We start from the raw sequence: 23050 nt of genomic DNA, 5'->3' as shown, positions 1-23050 counted from the left end.
GGCCATTATTTTATTAGTTTTACATAATTAAATGTCAGTTCTACTACAGAATGATTCTTGTTTTGCTTTCTAACCACATCTTAATGTCATATTCTTCATGTTAGGGTCTGTTAGGGGAACACTTTTTCTTAGCATGAGAGAGTAATTATACCTCTGGTAACTGTTTAAACTCTGTCTGTCCACTGTATCTTTCCTATCTTTTTTTTTTTTAATAATCTACTCCATCTAGATTATCCATCTAATTAAAATGTCCTCTGTTTTTACTCATTCCTAACTGTATTTTTCTTCCACAGAATACTCAAGTATGTGTAAGTATTACTTTTTTAAAACCTTTTTTACTATACTATTCAATAAAGAGCTGATTCCTCTTGTCAGAAACAGTCACCCTTGGCTCCTTGTTCTTTTTTTATCTGAAATGTATGACACTGGTGGATTATGATATTTGATAATTGTAGTATTCCTATAAATGAGATTCAAAGTATCCTATAATATGCTGGTTTCTGAGCATTCTGCAGGTCATATCATATTTCTGGTTGAGCATTGAAGCTTTCTTTTAGATGACAGTTTGCTTTTGGGTAATGTTTAATATTGTTATAAGGGTTACAAAGTGATTTGTATTTTATGATAGGTTGTAAGGATATGTCTTGTGCTGTTGATTTTGTCTTAATCCATACAACTCATTTACTTATTTAATTTATTTTAACTTATTTGTTATTTATTTTTTATTTTTTTGCAGCTACATGGGTAAACGCAATGATTGGTATATGTGTTGTGGGTAAGTCACATTCTGCATAATTCACCTGATAATCTAGATGTCCTATACCTTCTTTTTATTCAATACAATCAAAAAATCTGTTAAGTTGTTGCAGTGTTGGGCTTTAAAGGGGACATCAGATGCCCATTTTCCACAAGTTGGTATGATTCTTTAGGGTCTTATTGAAAAGTGTACTTTGGTTAAAATTTCTCAATGCTAGTGTAAAACGACTTTTTACCATTGTCAAAAACAGCTCTGTTCACAGGGACCCATTTTGGTGCATGTCCCTTTAAATGCTAATGAGTTCTGCTCACCACGCCCCTCTCTTCCATGGGGTGACAAGCCGTTCTCTAGACTGTTAACTTTAGCCGCTTAGTTGTTATAAATTCACTGTAAACCACGGCTTCTTGGGACTTATTGCTTTATTTTATACTCACTCCAGATGAAGCTGGATCACGAATGATTCGCATGAACAAACGCATTAAGGTAGATCAGGGGACGCATTCCCTTAAAAAACAAAAGTAAGCCTCTGCGTCTTCAGCGGCTCTGATGTCGGGAGTAAATGACGACTGCTATGTTCATGATTGCATCCAACAACAAAACACCTCAGTCACTTAGAAGACATTCTTGTCTACGTCCCTGCTCCGGCGTCGAAACAATGGCGGACTGTTTACAGCTCACTCAGGGAGGGTCTATTCTGAAACACCAGTCAATCAACAATCGTGGGGTGTCCTGGGTCTGTGCCAAGAATCTGAATGGCTTGATCTGAGAAAGTGGTTATGATTTGAGGGGATTTAAGAAAAAAAAAAGCACTGGGTGGATTTTTAGCATTATAGGGTGGTTGTGTACACACACTGCCAACACACATTTATGTTCAAACACCAAACAACAAAAGTGAATTTTTCATCTGATGTCCCTTTAAAATGTCTGGGTTTGGTGCCAGTTAGGTTTTTTTTTTTTTTTTTTCTGATCAATCAACTCATCTTTTATAATACAAAATGCAAGGAAACTGAGAATATGATTTAAATTTTTCCTCTTTGATAATGACTGTTTTCTGGAAAATAAGTCTCACCTGATTATCACACTGGGCTAAAATAGCATTGAGACAAAAAATGTTTAATGTATAATAAACATGTATTTCAGGTCCCTTCACTTCACAACAAATCCTTTAAATTTAACAGTATTCAGAACAGAAAAGAAAAAAGTTTAAAGTAAAGCTAATGTATATTATAGTGGCATTTATTATTAACAGCATTTATAAATGTCAAGCCTAAACAAATTTGTTTAAATTGTAACGGGATCTACTGGTGTGTGAGAAATGTGCTATGTACAGTTGGACTGACATACCGCCCTCATTCAGCACAAATCCAAATGTGTGCGTTTGCATGTGTTTTGCATGCTTAACGTAAATTGCATTGTGTAAGTTGCAGCACGTTTCAGATGATAAAAAGCGACCTGTATTCTGAAAAAATATGCAAGTTTCGATGGGACCACAACCTCGCCTGAAAAAAGAAATTATAGGCCTCTGAATAAAGGCCTCTAATAGCAAATTAGTTATCCTAACCCTAACCTCCGCTAAAGTATTTCTGTATGTTTGAAATATCACAGTTCTGTTCATAACGTATGATAATAATAAATTAACAGGAGAGTTTCAAATTGGCTTATTGGAACATTAGTGTGCAAACTTTTTTCCTACCACATGCCAAGCTAATAACATGGTTGTCAGCATTAAAATGTATACTCAGTGCTTGAAGTGGGCCAGTACACACCGGTACGCAGTACCGGCTCTTCTCTATTTTAGTCTTTAGCATACTGGCACTTCTGACATGTTGCCGGTACTCCGAGTCAAAGCGTCAGTGTCTGGGTGATTAGAAATGCCAATATATCACACTACCAGGAGGGGTCAATGAATACGAACAGAGTCGGTCTACTTCAGCGAGAGATTATGTCAGAATAATAATTAATTATTGATTACTAATTTTAATCAGTGCATTATAGGCTAATGAAAACAATACCTTAACAGCTAACAGAAGCAGGTTATTGCGATCACATCATTTTAAACTGGTAAACTCCTGAAATTGGAAAGTCCAAGGAATCCAGTAAGTGAATTCAAACAACATTAAAACTGCGTCCAGATGTCAGTAAATTATTTATTTCAGCATGTATTTGGCTTAAAAGCAAGAGTGTTATAATGGATGCTGGCTGAAGGCATTTTAGATTTGCGGTGGTCAGTGGTTTAGTGATTCTGAATGGATCAGGACAGGTAGGTCAAGGCCGGGAGCTGTAGTGGTCTTTTGCAGCTTCTTGTGGTCCTGTTTGGTATCGCAGCTCGACTTATGCTTATTGGTATTGAAAACGTTTACTTAAGTACTTTTTAATTTTCAGAATTCACAATGTATAGTGCCACAATCAATCAATAATTATTTAATATAAAAAATTAAATAAGGGGGTTGGTCAGGGGGTACCTTTTTTTCACTTCAAGCACTGGGTATAATTATTGTAATAACAATTTGTTAATTTGTTCTTGTTTACTGGCTGTCACTTGTCTTTAATGTTTGAACGTTATATTTGTTTGGCTAGTGGTTTTTGCTGTTGTATTAAAATTGAAATCGAGAATTGTCAAATTTTATTGGTATCTAAAATACTGGTGTCATATAAGCTTATTCATTAGAATACAAGATAACATAGATAAAAAAACTGATAACAGCAACTATTTTGTTTTATTGTATTTATTTTTATTTTTATTTTTTGTGGCAGGGACAGTGAAAATGTTGGCAGGGCAAGTAACAATTTGAAACACTGGCCCAACCGGGCCAGTAGAAAAAATCCTTAGAATTGAGCCATTTTATACCCAAGTATTTTTGATTTATTTTTATTTTATTGTCAACTGGCAATCACTTAAGTCAAATGCAGTCACCAGGCTGTACCCGTTAACTAAGGCAAACATGCCAGGAAACTGTACATGTCAAGAGCTTTGGCTACAAAATGACCACTTCAAAGACTGGGTGTTAAAAGTAAACGACAGAAAAGCAAAAAGTAAATGTGAAGAAATAAAAAGACTTGAGTAACGAACTTGGTGACAAACAGAAAATCCTTCAGGGCGTTTGACAGCATAAAAACCATAAATTAATTTCTGTAGAAATTAGAGGTTATAAAAATGAATACTTTTTAATTTAGCAAGGATGCATTAAATTGATCAAAGGTGATAATAAAGACATTTATAATGTTACAAAAGATTTGTTTCAGGTAAATGCTGTTCATCAAAAAAACAGCTGTTTTCAGCAATAATAATAATAATGTTTTTTGAGCAGCAAATCCGTATATTAGAATGATTTCTGAAGGATCATGTGATGCTAAAAATTCAGCTTTGAAATCACAGGCATAAATTGCATTTTAAATTATTCAAATAGAAAGCAGTTATTTTAAATAGTAAAAATATTTCAAAATTGTACTGGTTTTGCTGTACTTTGGATCAAATAAATGCAGGCTTGGTGAGCAGAAGAGACCTCTTTTAAAAAAAACATGAAAAATCTTTTGACTGGTAGTGTACGTTCATAAATGCATTTTGTGTTTGGTAAATTACCTGCGTCAGGTAGTGTGCAGCAGACACACCCACCTTAACAATTTCAACATATCGCTTATCCTGGCCAAAAAGACCATAAACATTCCTGATAACATCTTAAGTAACAATTAGTTTACATACATGTATACTAAAAATAATCCTGTGCCACTGATACACTGCAAATCAGGTGATTTTTAGGTCAGTGGTTTGGCTGTCAGTCAATGCTGCCTTTTGTCGATAGGGAATAGCGGTATGGCCACTTGAACGCTTCTTGAACACTGCCTGATACGAGTGAGCCGTGAGCAGTCCAGTTAGTTAGACAGATCAATGGTTCCAACCAACAACCCAAGTAGCATTCCATTAGCGAAACCAGGAAAGAGCCTGAGAACACTTAAAATAACATGCTCCCACTAACAACATCACAGGAAATGAATTCATTTTTGGCCAATCTAGTTGTCACACAGTATCGGTTTTGTTTTATTTGTAAAATATTCAAGAAAATGTGTTTTGTTGTGCTTTCATGTAGGATTCTGATGTTACTAGAATAAGAATTTGATCCTTTTTTTATTTTAATCAAGGTTAATCATTTGTAATGCAATTCCTTTCTGTTTTGCAGTTGTGGTTGGATTGCTGTGCCTTGTGTGTTGCAAGTGTTTCAAGAAACAGTAAGTTATCTGCACTGTCTCAGTTGCTTCTTATGTGTTTTCTAGGCTCTTGTTCTCACACTGTCATATTGGGTAATAAATTAATACTTTGCATTCATGGTTAGCAAAACAGTTTGAAGGTTCGGGTGAAATTTCCACACATTTTCCATGGGAAATGGAGATGCCTTTGAGGTTTAGGATTAATATACCAGCTGTTTATCATGCACATGCTGACTTTGGATTGCAGCTCAAAGCTGCAAAGGTGGTGACTATTTCCTGGTGTAGAACTAGACTACCCATAATCCTGCAGAGAACGCCACCTTTCAAAGAAACCTCTGCTCCCATGAAGCATTGCAAATGACATAATTGAGTCCGTATCCCTCCAGCTACCCCTCTCAAGCTGTGATCCTATTCACAGGGCCCCTGGCTGTGAATACTCTATAGACGTTCACTTTTTCACCTCAAAAAATAAACTCTTTTTTACCTTTTCACCATCAGGTGATTGGAACATACCTTAAAAGTACTTATATTAACAGATGGATGCATATTTCTGAATATTTTGCAGTCAGATGTATTTTTATAATCTGTTGTATCGTTTTTGTTTTAGGCATGTCATTCACATTGCTTCATGGGCATTCTGTATCCTGCTTTTTTGCTTCAAATCAGAATACATAATGTTGAGATTCATCTTGGTTGTTTATTTGATTATTTAAGAAATGTTTAAATCCCTTTCAGCAGAGAATGCTGACAAAGTGAACTGTCACCTTTTTGAGCAGGTGATTAAATATAAATGCAGTAATGTATCAAACCACAAAATGCTTCATTGTACATAAAAATTCAAATTCAAACCTTGAAAAATTCTTCATTTTTGCAACCCTTTATGCTGATCGTCTATATGGGAAGCAGTGTGCCGTTTTGTTTATTCCCCCGGGTAGAGGGGTTTTCTGTGTTTAAGAGTGGGGTGAGGTCTTGTAAATGTGTGCTGGATTTAGGTTTAATATACCCAGCTATTAGTCTATGCACATGCTGACCTTTAACGTACTTTTGGATTGCAGCTCAGACCATGAAAAGGTTGAAAAAATGGATGAGGTTGGATTCTAACTCCCTCACATACCTGGTAAGGACCATGGGAACTATGCAGCTTTCTCGAAGACAAAAAGTCTTCTCCTACTTCCTCCTTGTAACGTCACAAAAGAGTTTCTGAACATCATACAAGCCATCATTGCCATTTAAATGTGGGCGGTCAGATTTCTGATGTCAGAAGCCCATCAATCCCAAAATATAAGAATTTCAGAAAGTAAGAAAGAATAAGATATAATATAAGAAAGTCAGTTAAGACTTTAGGATTTTTGAAGGTTCTTCCTCATCACATATTTAGCATATCCATACATGCATATGCTTATTGTCATTTATTCATCAACTACCCCGAGTGTCTTCAAGACGCGGCTTATTCTTTCTTCTAGCTAACTGGGACTTACCAGGTTTCATACCTTTAAAAAAATATAGAATGTTATCATTTATATAATTCATTCTTTGTTCTTAATTAATGGCATGCATTATTCTGTTACTCTTTGTGAATGACTTATGTAATTTTTGCACCTCAAATTACAGGTCTTCATGAAGTTGTCCTGCATGAAATCCAAGTGAAGAATCCTGCAAATATATATACGCACTTCCCAGAACCCGGCAAGAGGCGGACTGATTTCCCGCAACAAATTCCTCCATAGTCAGAACCAATGTTGCTTTGTTGCTTAATTTAGAAAAACTCCTTTCTAGCAGTCTCTAACTTTTTTCCCATTCTGTACTCTAAAACAGATCTGTCATCGTCACATAAGTCAGGTTGATTTCACTTTTATAAAGTGTATGCTTGTCATTTCTTAATTTTTAACACTGTTAATACAGTGATCACTCTTCCTGAGAACATCTAAGGATTCATGACAAAAAAAGTGCACTGACTGTCCCTTAGCTTACCGATTTAGTCGAGGGCTGCGTTTAGCATGAATATTTATGTAGAAAGTCAATCAAATTTAAAAGAGATGAATGTCTGAATTTGTAACTATTTCATAGTATTTGGGAATCCACATTGTTCAAACAAAACCAAATGTTGTACAATGCTTAAGGCTTTGTTTTCATTTTGCCTGTTGTTACTTTTCATTTGGATAAAACGTGTATATTACCCTTCCAGTAGATACACTGCAGAATGTAATTTTCAGCGCAGATTTTAAACTGAAAGTTCTGCTAAATCCTGCTGAAGTACTTAAAGTGCCTTTTCATTCTACGGTTTTCGTTAAGGGTTATCTACACTGTAAAAAATTACCTTGAATTTAACATTAAAAGACTAAAAATGCTACAGTAAAATCCTGTTAAATGGTTAACGGTAAATTCCCCTACTATATACAGTGAAAAACTGTATTGGACATTACATGTATTGAGGGCTGCAGCTCTCCAGGACCGACGTTCGCCACCCCTGATCTAGACCAATGTTAATTTACAAATACAAAATACATATAATATTCAGTGGTAACCCATGTTCCTTCATATATATGTCGATGAGCATGAACGGTATATGAGTGGAGCAGTCACATGGGCCGCAAGCGACTGAGCGGAGCACACACGCACATAGAGCGGGATAACCGTCACGTGATAAAGGTTCGTTGACGACTATATTTCGTCATAATTTTCGTTGACGAAAGCAACACTAGTGTGACAATATATGTGACCCTGGACCACAAAACCCGTCTCAAGTTGCTTGGGTATATTTTTAGCAATAGCCAAAACGATTTTTCGTTCATGCCAAAAATCATTAGGATATTAATATATCGTAAATATATCAAAACTTAATTTTTGATTAGTAATATGCATTGCTAAGAACTTCATTTGATTTTCATCAAAAGCTTATTTGATTATAAAATATATTTTATAATACTACATTTTTATCATATTTTAAAATTGTATATATTCCTGTGATGGCAAAGCAGAACTTTCAGCAGCCATTACTCGAGTCTTCAGTGTCACATGATCCTTCAGAAATCTTGAAAAAGCTTCCATGTTTATTAATAATTAGTAATAAAAAAAATAAAATACATTTTACACTTTTTTTATGTATTAAGTAAGGCACAGCGTGCAAGTATATGTGCTTAACATAATTTTGTGTGTGTGTGTGGGGGGGGGGGTTGTTTTTGTTTTCAAGATAATTTCAAGATTAATATTTCTATTTTGGTGTTGCTATTGGCCAGTACATGGGGACCGATGTTAATTCATTAAAAAATGTATTATCTGTTCAAAATATTGCGAAAGTATTGCAATGTCCGATCAATATTGTGTATCGATCCTTCAAAATCACAAATAATACATATCAATGAAGGATTGTGTGTTAAATACTCACATAAGCCGGAGGGATCGGAAATTCAGAACATTTCGGTAATTAAGGATGAGTCTGAAAAACAAAATATTTGATACTTTCAAGAGAAAAGCATTGAAAAATATATTAATGTATACTGGATTCTGCTTCATTATGATTCTGACCGTGACAGTGTTTCATTGCAAACAGAACCAGCCGTGACATCAGCAGAACCATTAAAAATGTCTCTTGCCAGATCAACCTGGTTCCCAGAGTAACTAGCGAGGAGAGTGTCGGCCCACAGCAGGATGCAGGGCTGCCCCGCTGTGTTGTTGACGACAAGTGGGGGATTCACAGGTGACTCTGGTGGTGCCTGAAGTAGCGATCGGCCCACAGAATGTCCTGCCATTACTGGGGTGTCCTCAATGACCTACAAAAGAAGGATAAATGACAAAAGACATTTTTGTTCAGGGTTTCATCAAAGCTGTCGTGAATTGATGGTGTCAAATGAAAAGGAACATAATGTGAGAGAACAAAGTGCAGTATAAACTAACTTTGTCCTTGTGATTTTCCTTATTTGGGTATAAGCATCTTTGAAATGCATTCATGTAAATGTACAGAAAAAATGAGGACTTGCTCTAGAAGGCTTCAGGCCGGTGTATACAGCGGTGTAAGGCACATCCTGAGATTTGAACATGTCGAGGACCTCTCCCATGATCGCATCTAATCAGAAAAGAGATCTTACATACTATAGTAAAGTACAACAATACTGACAAACACAGTAAAACCATAAAAACCATAAAAAGCAATACACAATCATTATACTAAAACCATTATCAAACCTGATTAAAAAAAAATGTAACTACTCACCATTTTTCAAAAGCAATTCCTTTGTCTGATCCCTGACATTCAAAAAATTAAAAAGAGTGTTATTTTTGTATTATTTATATACTATTATAGTATTTATTAACATTTAAATGACTGAATACTGTGTTATTCTTTTAGTAATTTTGTTATACTATTTTGTCATTTTCATTTTTTTTTTACATTTAGATTTAGCTTTCAGTTGTTTTTTTATTGTTGTTGTGGCCAAGGAAACATATCTAATTTTCATTTAGGTTTTTTATGCTTCTGCTTTCCTCCAATATTTATATTTCATTTAAAAAACTAAATGATTTTTAGGTTTTAACAATATCAACAGTACAAAAACTAATTTTCATTTAGGTTTTTTATGCTTCTGCTTTCCTCCAATATTTATATTTCATTTCAAAAACTAAATGATTTTTAGGTTTTAACAATATCAACAGTACAAAAAGGGAAGTTAACATTTTAACATTATTACTGAAATTCAGAGTGCCTTGCAAAAGCATTCAGACATTAATCAATTCCTTCATTTTACTGAAATATTGGGTTGTGTTTGTTTTATTTCAAAGCTCTGAAACACAAAACCTATCATTTTGGCATGACTTTGTTTTAGAATGTATTCTTTGAAACAGCTGAAAAGGCTATATTTTAGTTTCTGTGTTGCAGAAAGTTACTCAAATGAAAAGAATCTGAACCCTTTTTGAAAGACACTGTATAATATAAATAACATTACAGAACATCTTACCCAGCAGTGTAAGGGAGATGGACAGCCAGTAGTGAAGGCTGTGCGGTGTTCAGCTTAATTTCCTTCAGGGTGCTGGGGTCGATCTGGACTGCTGGGATACCCAGCTCTCCCTGGAGGAGTTCCAGGATGGAATTTGATGCAGACCAGTCCAGGGCTGGCAACACCAGGGGATTGGAGGACGTCTGAAGTGCTGACTTTAATACAGAGAGAAAAATGTTGACGAGAATGTTGAGAGAAGTCTAGTTGTGCTATCCCGCCAGAATAAAAAAAAAACAGAACACACCCACCTCTACATTCAAAAAGGCACTGTCTTGCTTGTTGCCAAACACTCCACCGTACATAGTGAAGTCTTCCATACTTAGCTATAAATTGGGGAGAGCAGGCAAAAAGTCGGTTATATTAGTATCACTGAGTCTGCAGATGATCAAAATTGTACAAGGGTAATGAAATCCTAGTATGTCCCAGGGAAGATGAATGGGGAAGTAAGACTGTGGCTCAAAGTCACACTATACTGACAAGTCCAGTAACTAGGAGAATAAAAATATCAGTGTGAGAGGAGGAAACTACTTCACTAATAGTTCCACATTGTAAAATACATTCCTACTACACTGATCCCATTGTAAAGCTTTTCAATAATGTCAATCTTATTGACATATAAAATTAGCAATAAGGACAATGTGTGGAATTGATTTTAAAGGGCATTATTACCTTTAAGAGGACATTTTTCCATCATACACCACATTACTGTGGCTCAAAGTCACACTATACTGACAAGTCCAGTAACTAGGAGAATAAAAATATCAGTGTGAGAGGAGGAAACTACTTCACTAATAGTTCCACATTGTAAAATACATTCCTACTACACTGATCCCATTGTAAAGCTTTTCAATAATGTCAATATTATTGACATATAAAATTAACAATAAGGACAATGTGTGGAATTGATTTTAAAGGGCATTATTACCTTTAAGAGGACATTTTTCCATCATACACCACATAGTTCACTTTCATATACTTCAATCAATTTAAATCGTAATATAACTAGATAATATTGTATAAATGTCTAAAATTCTAAATAGCAGATAAAACACAAGAACGCAATGCAGGGACATTATTTTAGCCCCCATTGTAAACATGTGGGGCATTTGACCTTATCCTGCAGGAAGAGCAGCACATTGTGTGGAGCAGTGGACAAGGCAGATTTCAGATAAGACGCCAGCTGCCCACCAGACACTGTCTGACCAGCTGTTGGTTGAGCCAGATGTGGCATGTTGGACCTGTATTGACAAAGATATCATTCAGTTTGCGACTCCCCTCAACAGAATCAGGCTGCCTTGAAACCTTGTCCACTGTAATGAAGCTGATTTAGCTGCCTGAACATATATAAGAAAAGCACAGCAGTGTTCTGGAGTTACTATAGAAGTCCATCAGAAAGCAATATTCAAGAGACAAACGTGTAACGTACCCCTCACTGGTCCACATGAGCAGAGGCGCTTGAGCATAACAGCTATAAGTCGAGCAGATAAATAATAAAACCGACGTGAAGGCCATTGTTGAGAGACTACTGCGCCGCATTCCTACTTCCGTCATTCTGCAGGAGAGTCACGTGAACGGCTGATCATCATGTGACTTCTTCTTCTTCTTCTTCTGTTTATTGGTGGTTTTGGCAAACCAACTTAAAGGTGCATTACCGCCACCTACTGGTCTGGAGTGTGGAGTGAACCGATTTGGTAGAGAGAAGGATATTATGTTTGAAAAATAACAATAATAATTAAAAATAAAAATAAATAAATAAATAAAAAACATGAGACTTCTTCTTCTTCTTCTTGGTTTTATGGCGAGTTGCAATCTTTGCGCATATCGCCACCTACTGTGCTATTGTCCCATTCCTTTCTCTTGTCCAAAATCTCCAGATCAATTTTTGCTTCAGGTATTATCCATATGGGCACTTCATGCCATACTGGAGAAATACTGCATACTATATCAGATATCTGGTATTTTTTTGCTAACTGGTTTATATCCCACCCAAATCCTCTTCCGTTTTTACTCGCATACTCCCAGCAGTCTTTTGGAACATCTTTAGCAATATTGTCTCCAGCATAACTTTTAATAGATGTCCAATATGCCAATGACAATTTCACTCTGCGCAAATTCAGTGGCAATTTATTCGATTCAACGATTAAAGCATTTACCAGTGTTGATTTGACTGCTCCTAAACACATTCTAAGTGCTCTGTATTGTATTCTATCTAGTTTCTTTAGCAATATCTCTGACGCATCACTATATCTTCTTCTTCTTCTTCTTCTTCTTCTTCTTCTTCTTCTTCTTCTTCTTCTTCTTCTTCTTCTTCTTCTTCTTCTTCTTCTTCTTCTTCTTCTTCTTCTTCTTCTTCTTCTTCTTCTTCTTCTTCTTCTTCGGTTTTATGGCAGGTAGCACCCATGTTAAGGGGCATTATCGCCACCTACTGTATTGGAGTGTGAACCAGAGTTTTCCCTTTCATTATAAGAGGACAAAATAATACTACTAATAATAATATTCCTTCTTTACCTCAATAAGATTTTTCCCTCTAAATTCTCTTAATCAGCTCTGTTCTCTTAAGATACAAAAATAAACTTTCTAGTCCATAAGTAAATATATTTTTAATCTTTAGGTGGTCCACTCCCATCTTTCTAAATTCATTCTTCATTGTTTCTCATTCATTAGTATACTTTTGACAAACACAAATAACATGTTCTACTGATTCCTCCATTCCACAGTGGTGCTCACATAATCCTGTTGGATGTTTATTTATTATTTTTAAGGTTTTATTCAGCATAGTATGCCCAACCCTTAATCTTGTTAGAATATTTTCCTTTTTGGTGCTTCTTTTAGTTATTCTCACGACTCCTACTTCTCGCTGTATTTCATAAAGTTGACGTCCTGTATTTCCTGTATCCCATTTCTGTTGCCACTCCTTAGTGGTATATGCTTTATTTACTGCTTTTGCTTCATATTTACTAAGTGAGATATTCATGATATCCTCATTTTCCAATGCCTGTTTTGCTAATCCATCAACCTTTTCATTACCCTTTATCCCCCTATGAGCTGGTATCCACATAAATATTATCATGATATTCATATTCTTAAATCTATACAGATTTTCATATATCTCATTTACTATATCCTGTCTACTATGAGATGTGAATGATTGCAATGACTTTCATGTCGAACATAAATCTGTACAAAGTATAACCTTTTTGATGCGAGTCTCCTCTATCCACTGTAGTGCTGTTGCTATTGCCATCATCTCTACTGTATACTGATAAATGATCTGATGTTCTCCTATTAACAAAAATGTTTAAGGATGGAATACTGAATGCAAAACCTGTTCTCCCTGTATTAAGATCTTTAGATCCATCAGTATATACTGGAACAAATACTTGATATACAGTTTGTAGTCTATCTTCAACAACAGCTACAATGTTTTCAGGTTCTTTCATTAACTCCAGCATATACAAATCTATGAGTACTGCAGGAAACATCCAAGGTGGCGTTATTGATAACGGTACTGCAGGAATGTATCTTTTATGACTTAAAATCATTTCTCTAGCTTCTTTGTCACTATTCCATGCAAAACACTTCTGTTTAGACCTTTCCTTTTCCCAGCACGGAAAGAGTACTTTTACTGTTGGATTGCGGACTTCTGAATGACCTTGAAGATTTACCCAGTAGTTCATCATTAACTGCTTTCGTCTGATTTAACGGCATTTCACCCACTTCAACCTGAAGAGCAGATACAGGGGTGATCATGTGACTGTTTTTTCCCCCTTTAATCATGTGATTCTCTTCTGACTCGATTCGTTCACGTCCTCTGAACAGTGCGCAGGCGCGAGATGCAGCGTTATACAGTCTATGGTCGCAACGCCGAACATCATAAGAATAAACCAACTACATTTGCATTATTTGCTAGGAAAGCAAGAAAAATAACATCCAGCCTCTATAAATCATCTTCAATTTAAAACGCCATAATGATTACAAACGTTAAAAAATGAACTTTTACATTTAAGTTCGATTTGGAACTTTATATGGTTTCACAATCTATGTATCTATCTATCTATCTATCCTAAATTTAAAAAACCGTTGTCTTATTGTACTTCTTTGAACAAATGCCTGAAACTTGGTATTATGAGCACTTCTGTGTCTGTTTGCCTCTTTAAGAAGAATCGCATGTATTCCCCAATTGTAAGTCGCTTTGGATAAAAGCGTCTGCAAAATGACTAAATGTAAATGTAATGTAAATCAGTCTATCTATCTATCTATCTATCTATCTATCTATCTATCTATCTATCTATCTATCTATCTATCTATCTATCTATCTATCTATCTATGTCTGTCTGTCTGTTTTACCACAGGGAAGTTCGTTTTAACAATCTAAGTTAGCTCGTTTGTCTCCCTTATGCTACCTGCAGAATCCAAGTGTATCCTCGCACCTATAAAAATACTAAATTGATAACAGTTCAGCAAAAACTACCTTTGTCTATGAAAGACTGCATAGAGATGCTTCTTAATACTCAATGTAAAGTTAGCATTTGTCTCTAAACACCTGGAATACATTGGGATGACGCTGTAATTTCAGGACAACTTTATTGGGCTTAAATATTGACAGGTAGTCTCTATCATAGATCGCATTTTAAATCACGCTTATATTAATAACTGACAGATCACATATTATTATGAGTATGTTGATATATACGTGGAAATATTCGTTTGCAAAACACTAAAACAGATCTGATCTTAATCATGAATCATTCGTTAATTCACGAATTATTGAGAGAGGCTTCATCATCCACAGTGTTGTCAGCGGAGGGATATCTGGTACTGGACTGCGCCCTGTGCCATTCAGAAGATGGGGAAATGAAAGTGCCACCGAGCGTAGTCAAAATGTATTCAATAAGATTACCCAGGATGTGAACTAGCGTTGATATTTTTAAAGAATTTATATTTACGGCTTAATTGTAACTCGGAGTTGATGACATTCACAGCAACATTGATCATCTCCGTTTAGGGAGTTGCACTATATTATTTCGCGAACGTCTCCGCACCGCTGGAGCTCGTGCTGCGGTCAGGGCCATCTTTGGTTGTTCTCGCCGGTCGCACAACAGTCAGCGATCAATTGTGATACGTATCAAATTATTTGAGCGATAATTGTTTCCAAAGTGGTCGTTTTTGCCGCTAATAAGACAACGGACTGGTTCTTCATAAATATTTTGTTGCATCAACACCGTTTTGCTGATTTTTTTGCAGAGTAAATTTGGCTAAAGACGGGAGATCCACTGTAATACAACATGGATGAGGAATATGATGTTATCGTATTGGGCACCGGACTCACAGTGAGTAGCGCATTCGGGTCACTGATGACTCGCTCGCTTTGGAAACAGATTAAGATGTTGCCGAAGGATGCTCGGGTGCTTATAGATGTGGCTGTACCAATAGATGCTCTGCGTTAGATTGAACCCGACGGCCTATTGCTGACGCATCCTTTGGACCAGTACTGTACTGTGTCTGTGTAGTGAGCCAGCATTTCTCGCAATTTCTGCATGAATATGAGTGCAATCCATCGCAAATCTACCTTCCCCCGAATTTTCAAAGCCATTGAGGCTGCATCGTTTCATTGACATGAAAGCGGTTATTAAAAAGTAATGAATGATTCTTCTCACAGTGTCTGGTTCTAAGGAGTGGCATCAGGTATCCCGTTTGTTCGTTCGGGCGTCGAAATAGGGGAAATATATGTATTTATTGCGGATATTTTGCCTTTTATGGTTTGCCAACGTAAAAGCTGTATTGTACTTAAGTGATGTTACTTCACTGTCTCCCTGTAATTCTGGGTTTAGTGAGTTTTTATTTTTGTTATTGTTTTAATCTAAAGAGCCCAATTTTACAAACGTGGGAGCTTGACATTGGTTACATGCGTGCAAAAACAGTATTATTAATAATAATAATAATAAAAACATAAAACAAAAAGTGTTTTTATCAAGCGTCTCCTCTATTTTCCTCATGGAGGATAGTGGCTGATCTGGGCTGCGGCTCATAATGTGGGCTGGGTGTAGCGATGCTGGATTCGTGAACGAATTGTTCTTGTGAGTCGGTTCGTTTCAGTGAATCGATCTGAGAGGTTCTTCGGTCGTTGACTCATTAATAGCCGAATAGTAGAAGTTTTATAAATACCTCCTGGACATGTATTTACGACTTAATTATATCGAAGTTTTCAAACAAGAATAGTTGGATGTAAAACTTCAGCTAAGATGTAAACAAATTATAGTATTGTGTAATGTAACTGTAAATTATATTTAGGTTCTAAATTATTGCTGTTTTATGTCATGGCTGCAACAAACGGAATTGGAACACACAAAATTACAATAAACACAGTTGTTAATCAAACTTCAAAACATTTCATATGTCACGCTAGGATGTCAGAATGACGTAGACGAATCAGAAGTGTTCGTTTTCGAAGCGCTCCGTTAACTGTTCAAAAGAACCGATTCGCGGAAATGAATCGCACTTTCCATCACTAGTTGGGTGGGGTGACTCGCATCCATCCCAGTGTTTAACACGGAAGTCAAGGTAATGGATAGATACCCGCTGCCATGTCAACAGATGAATATAATTTTTTTTTTTATATCCATGACCGATTATTTCAACTAAATGATGTTTATTTGTGTAGGAATGTATTCTCTCTGGGATAATGTCTGTGAATGGGAAGAAAGTTTTACATATGGACAGAAATCCATACTACGGTGGTGAAAGTTCCTCCATCACACCCCTGGAGGAGGTGAGGATGCTTCACATTTACCACTGTCACTACTCCAATCTCATGTCTGCTTGATATTGCACATGTTTACTATAGCTGTATAATTGCCAGAATAAATCTTGCTGTTTGTAGCCATGTATTTTAACAAATTAATATTTTATTTTAATATTAATGTTTATATTAATATAAAATACTTTTTTTTTTAAACTTACACATGCACTCACATTTTACATGCTTTTCTCTCAGCTCTATAAGAGATTTGGGATTTCAGACAGCCCCCCAGAGTCAATGGGCCGGGGAAGAGACTGGAATGTGGATCTTATTCCTAAATTTTTAATGGCCAATGGTAAAAACTTAAGTAACATGATAGTTGGTGTGATAATATTGCTCAAAACATGTTTTTGGATTAGATTGTTGTCCTTTAATTCATGCAAGTCTGTAATTTTTTATAATATTCTGAATAATAATGTACCACTGCATTTTGTCATTGTTTTCTTCCTTAAGGTCAGTTAGTTAAGATGCTTCTATACACAGAAGTGACCAGATATCTTGACTTCAAAGTGGTTGAGGGAAGCTTTGTGTATAAAGGAGGAAAAATCTACAAAGTGCCCTCTACTGAGACAGAGGCACTGGCTTCAAGTACGTCCAGCTAGTGTTTTATTGTCTCTAGGACTAAATCGAGAATGATTGTTTTTGATAAAATTGCAGATTCATTTAGTTGACCCGTGACATGTGTTGCTTAGACCTAATGGGAATGTTTGAGAAGAGACGTTTCCGCAAGTTCCTAGTTTTTGTGGCCAACTTTGATGAGAGCGACCCCAAGACTTTTGAAGGCGTTGATCCCAAACTCACAACAATGGGAGACGTGTACAAGAAGTTTGACTTAGGCCAGGACGTCATCGACTTCACGGGACATGCCCTGGCCCTCTACAGGACAGACGAGTAAGTGTCGCTAGTGTTACAAAACCCCAAGAGTCTTATCTTTAAACTTATAATTTAAGACAAGACACTATAGGAAAAAACATTGTTTTACACGTTTATTTATCTGCATCTGTATATTTCAATTACAACACAAATCTTTAAAGGTTTTTTTCTCAAAATGAGTTTACATTCTTTCCACTTCAGTAGCACTTAAATACATCAAACTTTCAGATTTGATTCCTATCTATATTCTGATGAGTTTTACAGGAGGGTTTGTTTCTATGTCATTATATAGATTTATTTCTGGCTGCTGACAGTATTTTCTAATTTATAGAGTGATAGAAAGATGTCTTTTGAACCCGGCTTTATCCAATGTTCAGATTTCTTTTGTGGAAATGTATGCAAATCAGTGCAAATTTAATCAGATAATGCATAATTTGCATATTCAAACACAACACCTTAGAAATCTTGTAGTACAAAACAATTGTCTTCATACACTGTGATTAATCAGCTGAGGAAGTACTCTATTATCGATTAGATATCTATTCACATGTGGTGTCTTGCTTTTGGCTTGCCAGTGCTTTTTCATTGGTGGTAAATGTACTAAAGTGAATTGAATTCCTCCTAGTTACCTTGAGCAGCCATGTCTGGAGACCATCAGTAGGATCAAACTCTACAGTGAGTCTCTGGCACGCTATGGGAAGAGCCCATACCTGTACCCTCTGTACGGACTGGGGGAGCTGCCTCAAGGGTTTGCTAGGTCAGCTGCTCCTCCCACTCAATCATCCTAGTAATCATGTGTTAAGCATCATTGCAAAGTCCTTGTGTTATAAATATGGTCCTTTTCCCTTGTGAACTTACAGGTTAAGTGCAATTTATGGAGGAACCTACATGCTGAACAAACCAGTAGATGAGATAGTGATGGAGGGAGGACATGTGGTGGGCGTGAAATCGGAGGGAGAGGTAAATCTTTAGAGACAAGTGTTGTTTGCAGTGTGATATAACTAAAAATTCATAATTAAATAGAAATAATTTATGTAAATTATAAAAAATTAAACTGATTTATTACAAAATGACAATGCATGGATTTTACTTTTAGACAGAATTTACATTAATATTTGGTTAATTTCATCAAGCATGCATCATGAGAATAAATAGGTGGTTTCATGCATAAGTTTATGCGTAAGATCTGGTGTTGTCTTCTGGTTTGCCTCAATAATCCTGCTTTTTCCAGGTTGCCCGTTGCAAGCAGCTCATCTGCGACCCTAGCTACATCCCGGACCGTGTGCACAAAGTCGGCCAGGTGATCCGGGTCATCTGCGTCCTCAGCCATCCCATTAAAAACACTAATGATGCCAATTCATGCCAGATCATCATCCCTCAGAACCAGGTTAACCGCAAATCAGGTGAGTGACAATACATCAAAATTTGCAGTATAAACCTACACTAGTCTATTAGTGTGTTACAGCATGTCAGCATGTGTGCATCAGTACTTGTGTACAGTCACCACTAGAGGGCGCTGCTTGCTTTCAATAAAAAAATTAGCTGAGCTGCAAAAGTGTGATGTAATGAAAAGTTCATGCACAATTTGTTCTTGTTTGCCTGTAGATATCTATGTTTGCATGATCTCCTATGCCCATAATGTGGCGGCTCAGGGGAAGTACATCGCCATTGCAAGCACCACTGTGGAAACCTCTGATCCTGAAGCTGAAATCGAACCTGCTCTGGAACTCCTCGAGCCCATTGACCAAAAGTCAGTTTACTCTCTGTTTTCTATGCCCTGTTTATTTGGCTCCGTTTTAGTGAAGAACTTTAATAATGTAAATACCAAGTAACATTGTTCAGAAAGATGTAACCATTTAGTATTAGTATGTTTAAAAAATACACTCTTCACTCCAGACAAACACCCACACCACTCACATACTTTTGTCTGCAAAGCCATTTGTTCAGCTAAATTCATGGACTACAGCTAAATGTTGTATTTAAATGATTTTAGCAAATGGCTGCAATATAACAAAGAGTGAAAATTTAAGGGGGTCTGAATACTTTCTGTACCCACTGTATATCATACTACATGAATGCCAATTTTTTATTTTGTCATTTTTACAGGTTTGTGGCCTTCAGTGACATGTATGAACCCATAGATGATGGTACAGAGAGCCAGGTCAGCTTCCCAGTTATTTTAATATTTCTAATGTAGTATTTATTATTATTTAGAATTAGTTTTTATATTTTCATATCAGTTTTAGCCATTTTATTTTGTGCTTTTTCTTTTTTATTGTTATTTTTAAAATATGTATGTATATATATATATATATATATATATATATAATTTCTTTTAGTAATTATAGTATTTCACTCAGCTTTTATTTCATTTAGTTTCCAAGGAAACATTTCTAATTTTCATTTAAGCTGAAATAATATTAAATATAAGTATTAGATAAAAGACTTAAACTTAAGTATACTTAACTTCAGTATACTTTATTTCAGTCAACAAAATGATTTTAATAGTTTAATTTTTTTAATATTTCTATTTCGCTTTATTTTTGTTTCAGTTTCAGGTTTAATTTTAGTACTTCAACTTAGTACTTATGTTTTTCATCTATTTATATTTAATTTTATTTAAATTAAACTATTTTAATAGTTTTAGTTAACAACAACTGGCTTCACAGTAATTTCTTTAAATAAGGCACTGCTGGGTATTATTCAAAAACAAATAATTTTTTTGTTTTTCTTCAGATTTTTGCATCACGGTCCTACGATGCCACCACTCATTTTGAAACAACTTGTAACGACATCAAGGACATCTACAAGCGCACGACAGGCAGTGACTTCGACTTTGAGAACATGAAGCGTAAACAGAACGACGTCTTCGGCGAGGACGAGCAGTGAGGGGTGGAGAAGGCAATGATCATATGGAGGGAGAGATGAGGCGGGCTGAACGGGATTTACCTGGCTGGGTACAGAGGTTACACAGAACAGAATCCACAACGCTGTAAATCTCTTTCGACCGACCTTGTCTTTCCCCTAGTGCTCTTTGCTCATTGTCTCCACACCCCTCCGGTGTCTCTGTTCAGATACCTTCAGTTCAGCACACAGACACACAAACGCTCTGTCGCTCACATTCCACAACTCTGCACTACAAAGTGGGCTCGCACCAACATGCTATTTTAGATTCTTACACAAGCAGTATGCATCGTTTGCGCAAAATATCCTGTTGAAGTGAAACGTGTCTTTCTGTTCTCTGAATATCGTCTTTGACTGAAGCCCATACATGTGAACGATTCCTCGAATACTGAAGGAGATTTAAAACGATTTCTCATCAACTTTCGTGAAGTATCCCCAACTGTCCTCAGACTGTTAGTTTATCAAACTGTCGTCACTTTGACATTTAACAGCTTCATGTGAACAGCAGCCTTCCTGTAATTTAAGAAAGTGTCACTGACAAACATATTGTAAGATCATTAAACACTCACCATTAAACACTACAGTTTGACACCTGGAAAAAGGATGTAATGATATTGATAATATTTAAAACACAAAGTTGTACAAAAGTAAATCTGACTTTGCTAGATCCAGTCATCAAAACCTGAGCTGACAGTCCCGTATCATTGCATTTCCTATTCACGATCTTTCCGCTCTTTTAACTCACTGGTCTTAAAAGTTATTTCATTCTTTTTTATTATTGATTTATTTTTTTGGACAACTAAATTGAATGAGATGTATAATATGCAGTATAGAAGCGAAATGTAAGCCATTCACTTGTAACTAACAGTCTTTGTGCTAACTCTTAAAAACGTTGTATGTCCTCACATTTTCTAATGACCTTATTCTACATTCCTGCTATCATTCATTTTGTTTGTAGTGAAACCCGATATGGACAGCTGTTATCGAATGCAAATGTGTGCAAACATGAGTCGATCGCTTAGTCTGTTACGGAGTCTTAAGAATGTGGAAGCAATTTTCACTCCCACAGCTGCAGAAGAAAACGATAATGTGACTTTAAGGAGTATCAGATCCTTTGGTATTTGATAGTAGCCATATCCATTGGTATTCTGGCTTTTATAAACCGGGCTGACTCCAGTCTACTAAATGCATACATGCGCTAACTTTGAATTGTGATGAACACTATGCCTCTCTCTGTGTACTGTAAAGATTCTCACTGCATCATGCAATCAATCTGCATCTTTTGATTTGATTTGGTTTTATCGGTGTTTGACACATGTAGTCTTTGCATTTACACTTGGCTGTTAGAAACCACAAGACAAACTTAGTATTGAACAATGACTGGTTGTTTTCACCATTCCTTATATCTCTAATCATGCTTGTTTTTGTTTTCAAATGATTTGAATTGCCATCAGTAGTTAGTCTAGAGCAGATGATAATGGTGTGCTGTTTGAACTCTCACTGTACAACTTTCAGTGTAGAATATACAAGCATTCTCATGTTTTCCATACTCGCCTTTGCTCAGAAAAAGACTTTGACTGTAGTTTTTCCCCCTCTTTATTTTTTTAATGTAAAACAAGGAGTGTGACCGTTTCATTACATTCTTGAATTTTATTGGGCCAAAGTCACTTATGGCCTTATAGATTCACAAAGAAACATACAGGTCTTGAACTCTCTTCCTTATAGTGCACAAATTAGATTGTGAATTAATGATAACTGGAATCAAATATAATTACGCTACATTGCTATATTGGTTATGTTTTGCACCTCTCCAGCATATTGTCGCATATGTTTGGATTAACTGTTTTGTACTGTATTTATTTTCATTTTGTCTTTCATTTTCAATGTTGAAACAACTAAACATCTTATAAAAAACTGACACACAAACTCGACAATTTTAAGTTGTGAATTTCATCTCGTGTTTGAGCAGTCTTGTGCAACAAAAATAAATATGAATAAAATGAAACTCAGTCTTTCTTTGGTTACATTTGGTTATTGGCACATGAAGAAAGATTTCCTTTCCTAGCAGGACAAAGTAAAGCATTCAATATTCATTACTAATATACAATATTATATAATCACTTTACACAATTCCTGTATTATATTATTTTAAATGAAGGCATATATATACACATACACACATATTTATGCAAACTAGCTAGAAGATTAGAAAAAAATATTTGATTACTGTGAATTTACTGATAAAAATTCACTGATATCAGCGAAAATCACTTCTGATTTTGTTTTTGAAAGAAAACTCATGCTCACCAAGGAAGCATTTATTTAATCAAAAATAGTGTATATATATATATTTTTTTTTTATATATATCTATCTATATCTATAGTTAGAATTAAAAATTTTAAATATACTTTCAAATGTAATTTATTCCTGTAATGGCAAAGTCGTTACTCAAGTCTTCAGGGATTTTTTTGTCCAGAATTCTTGGATGAATTATTAGTTCAATTTCATTTATTTAAAACAAATTG

At 35.7% G+C, this 23050-nt stretch overlaps 2 protein-coding genes and 1 long non-coding RNA gene across 4 annotated transcripts; 2 read left to right on the top strand and 1 right to left on the bottom strand.

The window, feature by feature from the left end:
* The first annotated feature begins 6 nt into the window (after nucleotides 1-6).
* On the top strand, nucleotides 7-6705 carry LOC107574691 (uncharacterized). The gene is made up of 5 exons (XR_001607715.1): nucleotides 7-308; nucleotides 737-775; nucleotides 4933-4981; nucleotides 6016-6077; nucleotides 6572-6705. It is a non-coding gene; the product is annotated as an uncharacterized lncRNA (long non-coding RNA).
* Nucleotides 6706-8096: 1391 nt separating this feature from the next.
* LOC107574686 (V-type proton ATPase subunit S1-like) lies at nucleotides 8097-11537 on the bottom strand. Its single transcript, XM_016261123.1, has 8 exons — nucleotides 11375-11537; nucleotides 11060-11186; nucleotides 10197-10271; nucleotides 9910-10103; nucleotides 9171-9202; nucleotides 8938-9023; nucleotides 8486-8730; nucleotides 8097-8396 (listed from the first exon to the last, which is right to left on the bottom strand). The coding sequence occupies exons 1-8, from the start codon at nucleotides 11497-11499 to the stop codon at nucleotides 8342-8344; spliced, it is 939 nt and encodes a 312-aa protein (XP_016116609.1). The 5' UTR covers nucleotides 11500-11537; the 3' UTR covers nucleotides 8097-8341.
* Nucleotides 11538-15012: 3475 nt separating this feature from the next.
* LOC107574690 (rab GDP dissociation inhibitor alpha) lies at nucleotides 15013-22329 on the top strand. 2 transcript variants are annotated; one of them, XM_016261129.1, is made up of 11 exons: nucleotides 15013-15278; nucleotides 16610-16717; nucleotides 16943-17042; nucleotides 17201-17335; nucleotides 17440-17638; nucleotides 18246-18377; nucleotides 18481-18580; nucleotides 18852-19023; nucleotides 19226-19370; nucleotides 19727-19781; nucleotides 20357-22329. In XM_016261129.1, exons 1-11 carry the CDS (start codon nucleotides 15234-15236, stop codon nucleotides 20507-20509), a joined length of 1344 nt encoding a protein of 447 aa, XP_016116615.1. In that variant the 5' UTR covers nucleotides 15013-15233; the 3' UTR covers nucleotides 20510-22329. The 2 variants fall into 2 exon arrangements, with proteins under 2 accessions (XP_016116615.1, XP_016116616.1); XM_016261130.1 differs by lacking the exon at nucleotides 15013-15278 and adding an exon at nucleotides 16330-16509.
* Nucleotides 22330-23050: the final 721 nt, after the last annotated feature.

The sequence above is a fragment of the Sinocyclocheilus grahami genome, unplaced genomic scaffold, assembly GCF_001515645.1.
Source record: "Sinocyclocheilus grahami isolate Dianchi unplaced genomic scaffold, SAMN03320097.WGS_v1.1 scaffold2309.1, whole genome shotgun sequence".
NCBI lineage: Eukaryota > Metazoa > Chordata > Actinopteri > Cypriniformes > Cyprinidae > Sinocyclocheilus > Sinocyclocheilus grahami.
The sequence above is the reverse complement of the archived record's forward strand: the minus strand, read 5'-3'. Positions and strand labels throughout refer to the sequence as shown.